This window comes from Myotis myotis, unplaced genomic scaffold, assembly GCF_014108235.1.
Source record: "Myotis myotis isolate mMyoMyo1 unplaced genomic scaffold, mMyoMyo1.p scaffold_m19_p_14, whole genome shotgun sequence".
Classification (NCBI taxonomy): Eukaryota; Metazoa; Chordata; class Mammalia; order Chiroptera; family Vespertilionidae; genus Myotis; species Myotis myotis.
Genome location: NW_023416318.1, coordinates 14,505,123 through 14,519,358, shown reverse-complemented (window position 1 = coordinate 14,519,358; position 14,236 = coordinate 14,505,123). Strand labels below are relative to the sequence as shown.

Genomic DNA, 14,236 nt, shown 5'->3' with positions numbered 1-14,236 from the left:
GAGATGCTTTCATTTGCGATGTATGTCTGGCATTCATGGGCTTTACAGACAGTTGTGTGAAGTGGAAGACCATTCATGATAGAATCTCACTCTCTGGCGAGATCACTTAAAAGCTAAAACCAATTTATAGTTTCTTCAGGGCATAGTCCACTAATCTAGCAAGAAATTTTATTCCATCTGGATATACTGTGAAATGGAAACCAGAAAAAAAGTAGGGAAGGAGAGCAAAACAGATTTCATCTCAAGGAAAAATGTTTCAAATAATTATCAAAATAATTTTTCCATTTTATTTAACAAGATAACTCTGAATATACACATTTAATTTATAAACACGGTGTAAACTATTTCTTCCCATCTTCCTTTTAGCCTAGCAATTTCTACGTACATTTGGACATGGATAACAAACAGATTTTACACAAGAAAATTACTGTGGTTCAGCCGATTCGGTGTGATCGTGGCATTAGCTAATTGCCCGCTTGTGTGGAAGTTCGCGGGTGGGCATGAGCATGTGGCGTCCTCACTGGGATCAGGCCAGACACTCACAGGATAAGTCCTCATGTGCACAGAAGCATGCTGATCACAACACACAGTCATTCCCTGATGGAGTCATAAACTTATGGATATATTTCCACACCCAGAAACACCCTTTTATGTGGCTGTTGCACAGCATTATCTACTTTCCTTCCATCTAATGTGTGAAATCAAATGTGGTTGTTGGGGCCAGGAAAATGCACAGAGTCACAGTAATGTCCCCTTTTCACCAGACAGTTAAAGGCCAAGTACAACCCCTGGTGACCTTCTGAGAAGATTCACAATTCTTAAATAGGGCAGCTTCCCTTCTGTACGACAGACAAATTGTACATTGTTTTGACACAACCCTGCTGGGTTTTGTGGGCTGTTGAGGAGTCCAGTAAGAAGTAATATGTAATATCTCTTTCTCTGAGAATATCTTTACTTAAAGAATCTAGATTCTGAAGAATACCAAAACAATTACCAACAGTCCTGGGAACAGTATTTACCATTAGTTCCTCAGGCAAAAAATTATACACAGGGAAAGAATTAGGCACTTTGAGGCTGACTCTTTTGGGAATCCATAAGTGAACTTTTTTTTTTTTTTTACATGTATAGAGTAATTGATCCAATTACAAAGGGATTTATCCAACCGGGTCTTTGAACTGGTGGGCTAGTGAAAGCAAGGGATGTGGTCAGCAGAAAAGCACCTTGTTTGGGAATGAAAAGTGCCAATTAAGTACTGAACAGCAATCATAATCCCTCACAGCCTGACAATGTTTGCCTCTGATGGAAAAATGACAGTGTCAACTCATGGAATGCCATGACAATTTATTGGATAAATATTTTCTGGAACACCTACACTTCAGTCAAAACTACAGCATTTAGTTAAAACTGTACTATTTGCACATCAGTCAATTTGCCAAGGGGCTCACAGCATGCCTACGAGACACAAATATACCAGATGGTGGCAAGCTTATAGCAAGGCTCCCTAAATTAACAGGAAGTTCTGATGTAAAAAGAGAGGATAAAAATACAGACCAAATATTGTAAAGGAGCCATACTCTGGGGAAGACACTACTTGAAAAGCATAGAAGACTATTTTACCCAAGAAGGAATCCCAAACATAAAAATAAAATATTTGGTATTCTACACTATATTACAAAAATAAATATATCCATCAATAAATAGCAGGACACCTAGAAACCTTTACATGAATGTTTTGGTGGTTGGCTTCCCACGTCTCTACATTATACTTCTCCTCAAGAGTCATTTGGGTTGGTCAACTTCAATGATGTTAATTTGGCCATAAACCTGTAGAAAAGAAGGGCGTGGGATATAGCCAAGGTCTATATCTGAGAAGATGTTAGTGAGGTCGACTTTCACAAAACTCTTCACAAAACTCTAAGGTTCTGACAATTTTATGGCTTCATGTTAGTGCAGCAACATCGGAGACATGCAGGCTGACGAGGCCTGAAGGGAGCTGGGAGGACTCTCTGTTTATGGGTCATGTCTTTTCATTCTCTGATGAGAAGAAAGCAAAAAAAAAAAAAAAAAAAAAAAAAAATGCCACTAGCAACATTTCAATAACCAATATGTGGCTTTCTGCACCCTCTTTCCATAAGGAAGAAGAAAATCGGGAAAATGCATGTTTATGTCTGGGCTGTGGGAAAAGAAGAAGCTGCTGGGTGTGCAGCCCAGTTGCAGACAGCCTAGATTTTCACATATCTTTAATAGAAGAGTGACTATAAGTGCCCGCAACAAGATTTCTCTAGGAACCTGGCAAGTGGGCAGAAGGCATGAACAAGGTGCTGATAGCAGTGGGGTGCCAGAGCCAGCAAGCATGGCTCCTGAGAATAGTTGTTAAGTTCAGGAATTTTGCAAGCCAGTTGACATCACTTTAGTGCATTGAAATAGGCCATGCAAGTATTTCACCATTGAAATTAACAAGTCAGGGCTAATTCACCCCAGGACTGCTGGCTGTAAAGCATTTACCAGCACACCACTGTCTTAAATATTGTAGACATAAATTTTTGCTTGATTTTTCTCTAACTAGAACTATCTTGTTCAACTGAGGTTTTACTGTATGTCTATTACGGTGTCCGTTAGAAGAATAAGAAGTACCGTAGAGTACATGAGTATAAAGTGAGTACCATGGGTGTAAAGGATGTACCACATCCCACTGAGGGGTCTGAGTGTGGCTATCCAAAGCCAGTTACATACACCACACACACACACACACACACACACACACACACACACACACACACACGTACCATTGTATATGGAGATTATTCCATAAATGAATGGATCTGAATTGCATGACCATCTTAAATTGTCACTCACTGTATACTCACTGATAGTCAGAATACCACTTTTTCAGGCCAATGAATCCCCCAAGATCTTCCCTCTGTTTGCTCTCAGAATCTATGCATCTGGATGTACAGAGCTGAGGTCCAAATTGGGCAAAATGTCTTTTAAAATCACTTCCCTTGCCTCTATTTTCTAGTGCAATATGAGTTTATAACCCCAAGAGTTTTGTGAAAGGGAGGCTGATGGTTTCCTAGGTTATAAAACATGGCAGACTTCTTAGGGAAGCATTCAGTGGGTGAGTGGGGACAACGTACTAGAAATCACATTCCTGATTCTAGCTTGAACCATCTGTGTTATCCTCCTGGAGCTCTCAGAACAGCTTGAGAACTGCACTACTCTGGTTCCTCCTGCACAAAGCCCACGATCCCTCATGGGGGTGGGAAGGTTTAGACCACAGCCAGAGTCTCGGTGTCCTTCCAACTGACCAACTGCTGGCAGACCCATAAACTTGAGGTGGATAATCTTAAGGTGGACCAAGGCCTGACAGATCATTGCTGTCCTGAACACTTCCCAGTCCTTAGTCCTGGCCAGTTCCCAAGTGGAAAGACTGCAGAATGGGAAGCTATAAGGGTTCTACCATGGGCAAACTGATTTCAAAATTCAGGCTTAGCTTTCAGTCATCTGCTTGTATGTCTATGTATTAATTCATTTACTTAGGTGAATCCATTTGGACTCTCATTTTCTTTTCCTTATTCTTAAATATTCTTCAAGAAAAAACATTCATACAGGATATTGTTAAAAGCAAATCAAATTAAATGTCAGGGAGGAAACTAGAAATTAGAGCACTAACTCCACTCGTCTTGAAAGAAATGCTTTCCGGTGTCCCTCCAGGTCACATTGGAGCAATGAAGGCGAGTGAAGACAAGGGACAGAAGAATGGGAGAAAGACACGAGGCTCTGGGGCAAAGAAGAAAGAGGGAAGAAAAAGGGTGGACAAAACAAACGCAGAAGTGCAGAGGCAAGGGAGAAATACGAAGAATTGAAGAAAAGTGTTAAGAAGTGAAGAGGCCAACAGACAGATCCCTTCTGGTTTTTCCCCTCTTGTTCTTTGAAAATTTTATTTTGTCCAAAAAATTTAATTCTCTGATTAGAACTGCTTATAATTTTACAGACACATCCTAGGATAACATCCAGATCCCTTTTCTCTCATCCCCTATGTGCCCTCTCCCACCTCCTCTACCTTCTGTAGCAGTAAAGGCCAGCATTGGCCTTGCTTTCCTATTATCTCGGAAGCAGATGTCATCCTGAAGCCCCACTTTTTCCTTTCTTGACCAGGCACTGCTCCCTCGAGCACATTGGTGCCACGATGGGTTTATTCTTTGCTAGTGCACCTTAAAGCCACTACCTCTTGAACCCATTTGGTTTCTGCATCAAATAATCCCTCTCCTCGCACATACAACATCCTTTACCAGGTCTTGCTGTTCTGAGTAATGGCAGACGCTCAACTGATGAAAGCCCACCTACATTCCCAATAATGTTTAGGAAATGTAATATTTCCTAGGATGGTGAAATCCCTGGTGCAAATTATCTTGACATAACTCCTACTCAGAGAAGAGGTGACTGAGAGCATACCATTGGCTTTTAATATATACATATTTGATTGAGTTTTGCATGCGTATGAGCCTAATCTACCTCTATAGAACCAATAGAGTTTTATAAGCTTATATGTACACATATACATACACATAAATCTATCTTTTGACACTATATCTCTGCTTAGGGATTGTTGTTTTCAAATTGACATAGAAGACAAATAGCATGATCTTGCCATTTGCTGTTGGAGGTGGCATTGTCAGGAAATGGCAAATCCAGAGAAACACAGATCAGAAGGAATGAGACTGTATAACAAAATAAGCATTTCTTACAACAAAACAACCTGTCCATTTCCCTAAGTAAACCTCTATGATCTGTACACCCTTATTAAATAATCTTATTAAATAAGCACATAAAATATACACATATACAGTTATTAAATAAGCAACACTAATCCTCTTCTATCTGCAGCCACACTCAGAAACAGCCATGCCTTCATATTTAAACTTGTAAGTGACAACGCCTTTGTCTAAATAGAGGATGGAGATGGGCTCCAGCTTGGTGGGCACACAGCAGGCTTTGGAAGCCTTCTGGGAATTCTTGAGGTGGACCAAGGCCTGGATAATCGCATGTTTTGTGGGTGTGAGATGCTCTGCCAGGGGGTAGTTGCAAACACCACGGCACTCGTAGGCTTCATATCCAGGCGGAGCGATGATCCAAGAGTCCCAGCCAATCTCCTTGAAGTCGATGTAGAGCGGGGTCCTCTTGCAGTAGTTTCCTTTGGCATTCCTTCTGATGCGGGCAGTGGAGTCATAGATGATGTTTGACCTCATCTGCAGCAGAGCCTCTTCCCCGGGACCACTGGAATAACCATCCAGGCCCTGGTTGTCCAGCTCCAGAAGTTGCTCATGGGTGATCATTTCACTCAGTTCCTCTTTCTCTTCCTTCTCACTGCTCTGGTCATCAGAAAACACGACAATCAAAGGGACGTGCTTATTCTGGGCGCTGGTGTCTATTTCCAGTTGTCCCCTGCCAGTGCCCTCAGTTTCGTCGTGTCTGCTCTCAATGTGGACTTCCAGCTGGTGGGTGGATGAACCTGACTTTTGCCAACGTCTGATGGCACTGGTGACGTCAAAAGTCTCCCACTCACTGTTGGTTCCATAGATCTCCTCTGACACCAAGACCAACATGTTTCTTTCACCCTCATTGTCCTCTGTGCTCTCAAGTACTTCAAAGATTGTAATTTTCCGGTCCACTCCATCATATATCATGCGATCTCTTTGCACCAGTGTGTACAACCGAAGTTCAGCCATGATGACCTCTTCATGGTGGGGGATGGACACATTGAAGAGGAGAGGGTATTTTCTGAGCCCATTAAAACTGGCTGGTTGGGAAAACAACTCTAAAAAAAAAGACAAAAGTGACATTTATAGTATGTCACAGAGAAAAACAGACACTTATTTATGTCATAAGAAGGCTTGTCTATGAAGGAAATTTGATTCAGAGAGAATAAGGGGATATAAATGAAAACAAACACAATGTTAGCATTCTCTGACACAGAAAACACTGCAAGGTCAATGGTAGAATATTAGACTGAGTTAAGCTGCCAAAACTAAACTGGAAAATGGCAGTCTAATGAATTGTGAAAAACTTACCCAGCCTTGCTTGCTAGCTTGTCAGCCACAGAATTATAGCACTGGTATGGGCAAGTCCCCAATTTTTCTAACCAGTGAAGAGATAGCAAATGAAACATGTTATGGTTGTTCTTTTCTTTTAAAAAAAAAGTTTATTGATTGATTGATTTTGAGAGATAGAGAGAGACTTCGATTTGTGTTCCACTTATTTATGTATTTATTGATTGGCTCTTGTATGTGCCCTGACCAGAGACTGAACCCTCAACCTGGTATATCAGGACCATGCTCTATCCCACCAGGGCAATTGGTCTTTTCTTGACACTTTTCAGAAGGCCTCATGGTTTGTCATATTTGCATGTAATGGGTGGAGTCCCCACATAGCTGGCTGGCACTGTTCTTCCTAAAGACCTCCACCTAGACCAGAGGTTGGTAAACTATATTCCATGGGTCACCAGTCTTGGAAGTAAAGTATTATTGGAACACAGCCTCACCCACTCTTTCTGTATTGTCTGTGATGATGGTTGCACTACAATGACATAGCTAAATAGTCCCAAGAGAGAAAAATCCTATATAATAAAAGCCTAATATGCTAAGTGTCCGGTCGTCTGGTCAGCTGTTCAACCAATCAAAGCGTAATATGCTAATGATATGCTAAGGCTGTTAACTGCTCACTATCATGTGCACTGACCACCAGGGGGCAGATGCTCTGACTGGTAGGTTAGCTTGCTGCTAGGGTCTGGCCAATTGGGACTGAGTGAGACTGGCTGGACACGTCCTGGAGACCTCCCGTGGTCCCTCCCCAGCTGGCCAACCTCCCTCATCCCTCCTGGCCCCAATCATGCACCGGTGGGGTCCTTTGGCCTGGCCTGCACCCTCTTACAATCTGGGAACCCCTCAGGGGATGTTGGAGAGCTGGTTGCAGCCCAATCCTGCAGGCCAGGCTGAGGGACCCCACTCGTGCATGAATTCATGCACTGGGCCCCTAGTGTTTCATAAAACCTAGAATATGTACTATTTGTATGGCCCTTGATAGAAAAAGTTTGCTGATCCCTGCTCTAGACACCAAAGCCTGACAAGGTCAAGAAGATAGCTAAATACCAGGAGGGTCACAGCAGTTGATTTGGGGTATGCAGTCCTTGACTAAGAGAAATAGGGGAAATGAACCTTCGGGATAAATTGGTTGACTTAGTCTTATACCCTTAGCACCTGGCATGGAGTTTGGCACATACAAATCATTCAAGAATATTTATGAAATAAAATTTTAAAGGTCCTTTTATCTTAGAAACACACCTCCAAATATCATCATGTTGACTTTCTAAGAATTTTATAGGAGTCCAACAGCTCCTGTAGTCTTGCCCCAGATAATACATGCCTAAAAGGAATTCCTGAGGGCATTTGTCATCAAGCAAAGGGTTCCATGACACTGAAGATGATAAGCACCATCAACTGAGGGATTCTCTATCACCTTTGGCAGCATTTTCCCAACTCTGTACCCCATTCATGAATTTAATATTTTTATTTAACTTGATCTGATTATTTTATACTTTCAACCTCTTTTAGACTTTTCTTAAGCAACAGCATTTATGAAATGAGGGGTTTGAGGTGATATGTGGATTTTTTCTAATTTACAATAGTAAAAGTGTACAATTATTTCACATGATTTACAGCTTCCTCTAGATTTGACCTAAAATTATCTCATATACTGCCAGTAGAAAATATTGGTCAATGGGATGCATTTCAACTTTCTAGCATGGCTCTCAAAACAGCTATAACCAGGTTTTAACTTCTTAAACCAGTCTTTACTCCTATTCATCCTCGCCAGTGCATGAAACATTGCAATTGCTCCATTGATCTTTGTTGAAAGATGAAATAAGTTGTAAACCCTGTTTAAAATAGACTGATATCTTCATCACTTGTGAAAACACCCCTTTGCTTTATTATATGTTTCACCTTGGGATTGGTTCTTCTGACCTTTGGAAAGCCCTATTCCCTCATTTCCAACTACCTAGCTGTGACTCCTCCCTGTGGAACCTTCCCTTCCTTAACCTTCCACCTGGATATTCACTCCCTTCTGAATCGCTTGAGTACTTACTCTCTATCTCTCCTTTTACCTTTGCCATGTACATCCTTGTATTTCAGTTGTCTCTTCATGAATGGATCTTCCCAACTAGACTGTCATCATGCTGGCAAGTACCACATCTTAAATTCCTTTCTATGCCTTTAATCTGCAAGATTACCTTTGAGGCAGCACTTTAAACATATTGATTAATTGATGATCCCAGGCATCAGACCACATTGATTTATAAGTGTAACATATGTCCTTAATATATCAAGTAGCTTGGGAGTTGCCCCCTCCTTATAAGAATGGTGGAGACAGCTCACCTTGGGCAGGGAACATGTGAAGACCAAAAATAGGGGAGTGGACTGGTTGCTTGACCCATGAGAAAAGTGCAGAATAAAAGCTCACTCTAGTGAGAGGAAAGGATTACAAGGGAACACTGGGAAACTTGGTGATCATGAATATGTTCACTATTGTGATTGTAGTGATGGTTTCAATGGCTGTTTACTTATGTCAAAGGCTATCAAATTATACACTATAAATACGTGCAGTTTATTGTATGTCAGTTATCTATAATAATAAAAGCATAATATGCTAATTAGACCGGATGTCCTCTGGATGTCCTTCCTTCCGGACAAAGCCGCAGCAGGCAGGGGCAGCAGAGGCAGCAGAGGCCCCCGGCCGAGGTGGAGGAGGGTGGGGGCCAGGGCCAAGGCCCTTGCGTCAATTTGGTGCATCAGGCCTCTAGTACTTCAATAAAGATGTTTAAAAATAAATTCACTGTGCATTTGCAAATATAGTAGGTAATAGGTGGAGGAGTTACATTTCTAAGCAAATGTCATGTGCCAGGTGCTCTGTAAACGTTGTTTTATTTAGCTCTTACAATGTCCTTCCAATGCAGGTATTGCTACTGTGTGCATTTTACATCAGACGAAACTGAGCCTCAGAGCAGAGAACTGACTTCCCCCAGATGACAAGATGCAGTCAGAGCTTTGATAGGAATATTGGTCATGCTTTTTCCACCTTCGAGGTGGCAATTGTTTCCCCTTGATTAGTTAGATTTGGAGGGATTGGGGGATTTGTTTTGTTTTGTTTTGTTTTGTTGGTCTTTGTCTCCTTAAAGCTGCACTGAGCAGACCCAAAGAGTCAAAGAGAGACAATAGCAGCCAACAGGGCGAGCCCAGTGCAGCATTCCTGTCCTGGGGACTTTGTGTTCCCACCCACAGACTGGCGGAGCTGCAGGCTGAGTTGTCCATGGAGGGAGGACCCTACCCTTGCTGATCTCTAGTAATGAGAAACTGTAAATGTTGCTTCCTGACCTGGATCATCCACATCCTCCAGGGGAGAAGTGAAAACTGAGAAACCCCAATTTCCCTGGAGGACGGGAGTGGCTCTGAGCCAGACACTTAGGGTTCAGCGCACAGAAAGACTAAGGAGGAAGGACTCCCGTGGAAGAAGACTGTTCACTTGCAATTCAGACTCACCTCCAAAGGAATCTGTAATTTCAGCTTTGCCATTTCCATTGTGTTACAAAATACCAGTTCCAATATGTTACTAAATATTATAAATTTTGGTCTGGCAACTAAATTTTTAAGGCAAACGGTATCTCCAGGACTAAGCAATACCTACTCAACATTTTCTGTAATGCCTAGAATTTAGGGAATTCATCAGGAATAACTAATGTTTCTTCAACACTTCCTAGGAAATGGAATGTTTCTTATTCAGAACCTCTTTTGAATCACTCTATTGTATTGTATCCCCAATATACAGATGAAGAAATTGAGGTTCAGAGAAATAAAACGCATTATCTACAACTACTAAATCAACCTGTTCTCAAAATTCCAAATCTCTGAGCTATTTCTTTGACACCACCTTTCTCCTTTTGAGACAGTCTGGCCAAAATCGATCTAAACCCTATTTTTCACCTGGCTAGTGTCTACAAAAGCATAACTGGTAAATATTAAAGAATTAGTTTCTTTGGACCCACCGTTTTTGCCATAGATATTAGATTTTTGGAGGGGCCAGCTAACACCATAATAAACAAAGGATTAACTTCCAAGGTCATTAGATTTAGTTACTGAATAAAGATCTGGGAGGAGAAAACACATCTTTCCACTGATATGTAAAGCTTGTGCCTCACTCTTCATAAAGGCACAGATATAAGTTGGGTCATTAACTGGTCCGTGCACACTTCCTAGAAACTATATACAGTGTTTCAAGGATATACATGTCACATCAAATGCAACAAAACTGTAGGAAAACTCTCTAAAATATAAGCTTCCATCCTGTTTGAGCATCTTTTAAATAAGGCCACAAAAGGGAAACTCATCCAAAGCTTGAGCAAAATACAAATCACAACTTTCTGGTTTTTGTCTATTTTCATCATTTTTAATCAAAATAGAAGTTGACAAACTTTGTAATCAATCAAAAGCCAAGTGGAAACAGAGGCCTATCTGAAAAGTGACCGACAGCGGTACAGTAGTAGGCCAACATTAACTTTTTGTATTACTTGCTGTCAAAATTTAAACATTTTTAAAGATCCCATTATAATGTCAAAATGGTAGAGACTTTATAACTTTGAATTAAAAGATATTCTTTAGTACCTTTCAATACCATTTGGAAAATAAGCATTAAAATGATATAGCCCATAATGTGTATTGCTTTGTAGGTCTGTATGTCTGTATTCACTCTTATTCGCTATATCATGCATTAGGAATTTATCACTCCTTGAAAAAGATCCAAGCCAAATGTCATCGATAGAATGTAAACTTACCTTCATTTTTGAAACTCCTGATGATGTTGGCAGATGGCATGGAAGTGCGGTCTGTGGCAAACTTGTTGTAGAGTTCCAACATGTACTCTGGCGGGTCCACCTTGGCGGAGTCCTGCATGGGGATGTCAGACAGGTTCAACGTTTTGAGAAACTCATTCTTCATGCTCTGCAGCAGTGTGTCAAAGTCAACACCATCTTGCTCCGAGAAGACATCATCGAAGAGGGGCATGTCTTCTTCCAGAGGCGACTGCTCCAGGCTCATGATGGGGCTTCCAGAAGCAGAGTGAGCTGCCAGGCAGAGGAGAGCGCACAGCTGCAGGGCCAGAGAATCCATGACTCTGCTCAAGCCCCCAGGCCAACCCAGGAAGGTTTAGCTCCCCTGGGCTCTAAGTGGCAGTTTTATCTCACTGAGCGTCAATGTCTCCTGTCACTGGAGACAAGTTTGGAAACTCTTCCTCTCTCTCCCTCCCCCTACCATTCTTCCTCTTCCCCCAAAAGTCAGGTTGCAGTAATTGGATAACAAAATACCCTATAGGGGCCTAGCCTTTCTTATCTCGCTAGTGTAAACTTGTGCACCAGATTTTGTTTCTATCTTGCAATCCCTTTTTCTTTTAATGAGCATTTTGTAAACATTTCCACATTCTGACACTGGCTGAGAGATAGGACAATTTTCTCCTTGCAAAGGCCCTGCTTCTCTTCCTTTCAATTCACTTCCTTTTGGCAGGAATGCCTAAATTCTGCTTTTAAGCGGTTCAGTTTCACACATGCATGTAACAAATATTAAGAATCAACACGATACACATCAATGGCGGCATCTATTAATTAGAGTAATGGGGCTTCCATCTTCATGTACATATTTTCGAAGAAAGACCAAATGTCCAAAATCTTCAAGTTAAATTAATAGATATAAGTGAGTTTATATAAACTTTAGAGTCAATAGTCTTTTTTCGTACAGATTTGATCTGGCTAAAATGGCTTTGAAAAATAAGGAGAGTGCTTCATTATAAAAGCAATCAAAATGTATTAGGTGCTTTCCTACAAACAGGCATTGCTCTAAGTGCTTTGCATGTCACCTAAAGTGCTCCCCGTAATAACTTTATTATCATCCCCATCACACATATGGGTCACCGCCGTTCAATAGCTTGCCAGAGGTCACAAAGCTACAAAGTCTTAGAGCCAGGACTTGAACCCAGGCAGTCAGACTCTTGTAAAAAAAAAAAAAAAAAAAAGGGAGACAATCTGACTTTTGAATCAGTGTCTCCCTAGACTGGGGCATGAGCAGCGATGCTGAAAGGCTAACTAGCCCCAGCCCAGCTCTTCCCCAGGGAGTTCATAGTCAGGAGGCAGGCAACAATTTGCAAGTCCTTCACCCATGCAATGAATTATTAAGATCACCAAAATCCCTAACAAATCTACCTTGATGGCTCAGTCAAAACGATCATCAAGTGGCTCTAGTAAAAGCTTGATGCATAACATCATTAGGCAAATGAAAAATGACAAATGCCTTGGTCCGAAAAACCATGGTGACATTGACTGGAAAGAGAAAGCAAGTTCATCTTACTTTCCAACCCCAATTAGTGGTAGTAGCAGCACTGGCCGGTCAGGATTGTTGGGCTGGGGTGGGTGGGTGGGGCTTTTGCCCTGAGGCAGCGAGACTGGTGGTGTCTCCCTGGCTGACACTCATTCCCCGTGTGATGATTCAGGTGCCCTGGCACTGTGCTGAGAGGGCTGTGTCTAGATATTGGGTACATTGAACTACTCTTAGGTTCTGAGTAAAATTTTCCTGCATTTACTCCAATAGGTTAGCTACAGAAGCTTCACCTTTTACTTCCTTGAGGCTCCCAAGGTTAATAATCATCTTTTTGATTTTTTTTCCTCTCCTAAAATGCAAAATTTTACAGCATTTTAAAAAATTACCTTAAGAAGAACAGACTTTTAAAGAAAAAAAAACAACACCTTTCCTCAAAATTGTCCATTTGTTTAGTAATCGTTGATTTTGCTTCATTGCTCCATTTCAGCGGAAGCTTCTGCTCCTACATTAAAAAGGTGACCAGAGACTGAAAATAGATCACACCCTGACCAGGTCCGCTAGTGGGTGATCCGGGGGCCGGACCGCGTCCTGCGGGTGGTTCGTTTTAACACGAGTTTTCTGGCAGCATGCCAGCAGGGCTCCTGTATCATATCCCACATCAAAACAAGCCCCGTTTATCTTCACACACACATGTCAACGCACACTCCAGATCTCTGAACGGCAGGCATGTGCGTGTAACTGCCACAGGACAGCAGGGTAAGTGGCGGCACTTACAACCCGGGTGCACCGTTTCAAAGGTCAGGAGGAGAGACAGGCATCCCACCTTGCAGAGTTCTAGTTCTTTCCATCCTCAGGGGTAAGACGTGCAACTGAGCCGTCACTCGCCATCTTGTACTCCGTGCCAGAGTGACTATGGGGTTTAATATTGGGACCAGTTTCCGAATCATAAATGTTTATATTTGGGGCTGTTCGAAGGGTAGAATAGGAAAATGTCTATAACCACATCTTAATGCCTATGGCTTCCTTAACTGCAGTGTCCTCAAGCCCCACACGTCTGCGGGGGTAGATGAGGAGGGAGATTGGGTTTCATACACAGAGGAAGGGGGTATAACTTTCTTCCCTTTTCTAGGCCTGGGATAGCTTATAATTTAACTGCAGAATCTCATTACCCCTATGATTTTCTGTAGAAGCTTTCCCTGGTGATTCTAAAAGGTTCAAATATCTCCACATTCCTTCCCCTAGCTCGATTTTTCTGAACACCAACTATTACTTTGCAATGATATCATTATTTTGCATCCTACTACACTTCCCAATCTCAAAGATTTAAGACTAGTTTCAATAACTGTACAAATTTGAAGGATTAAAACTGAATTTCACTGGCCTCTAAGGGGATCTGTGGTCCAGACAAGGTGCGATCCCTGGACTATACCTCTGTGAATTCTGATGTTTCCTGTAAGTAAAGCACAGACCCTGATAAATGTTACTGATAAAGTTCTCCTGACTGACTAGAGGTCAATGAAGTTAGGAGGTTTCTGAACATGCATGACTCCAGGTTCTTGGAACCCTCCACCTTGGACCCCATTTCGGAAGCATTACACTACTCTTGCTACCTACTCAGTAATCTTCAGGTCTTTGGGGTATACCTTCTCAAACCAAGTGTGATAAAATATTTAGCAAGCTATATACCAGGCCCCAGCCAATCACAACAGATTCCAGCTGTAGTGCCAGAGCAGGACCCCAGAGGCCCTACACTTCCTTCTTGAGCTTTGGATCCTGAGGAGATGGGATGCTGGGGGATGGGCTCAGGCAGCAGCTACTTACCA

General features: G+C 41.9%; 1 protein-coding gene across 1 annotated transcript; it reads right to left on the bottom strand.

The window, feature by feature from the left end:
- Nucleotides 1-1,324: 1,324 nt before the first annotated feature.
- BMP10 (bone morphogenetic protein 10) lies at nt 1,325-11,318 on the bottom strand. Its single transcript, XM_036334287.1, has 2 exons — nt 10,883-11,318; nt 1,325-5,818 (listed from the first exon to the last, which is right to left on the bottom strand). The coding sequence occupies exons 1-2, from the start codon at nt 11,214-11,216 to the stop codon at nt 4,878-4,880; spliced, it is 1,275 nt and encodes a 424-aa protein (XP_036190180.1). The 5' UTR covers nt 11,217-11,318; the 3' UTR covers nt 1,325-4,877.
- Nucleotides 11,319-14,236: the final 2,918 nt, after the last annotated feature.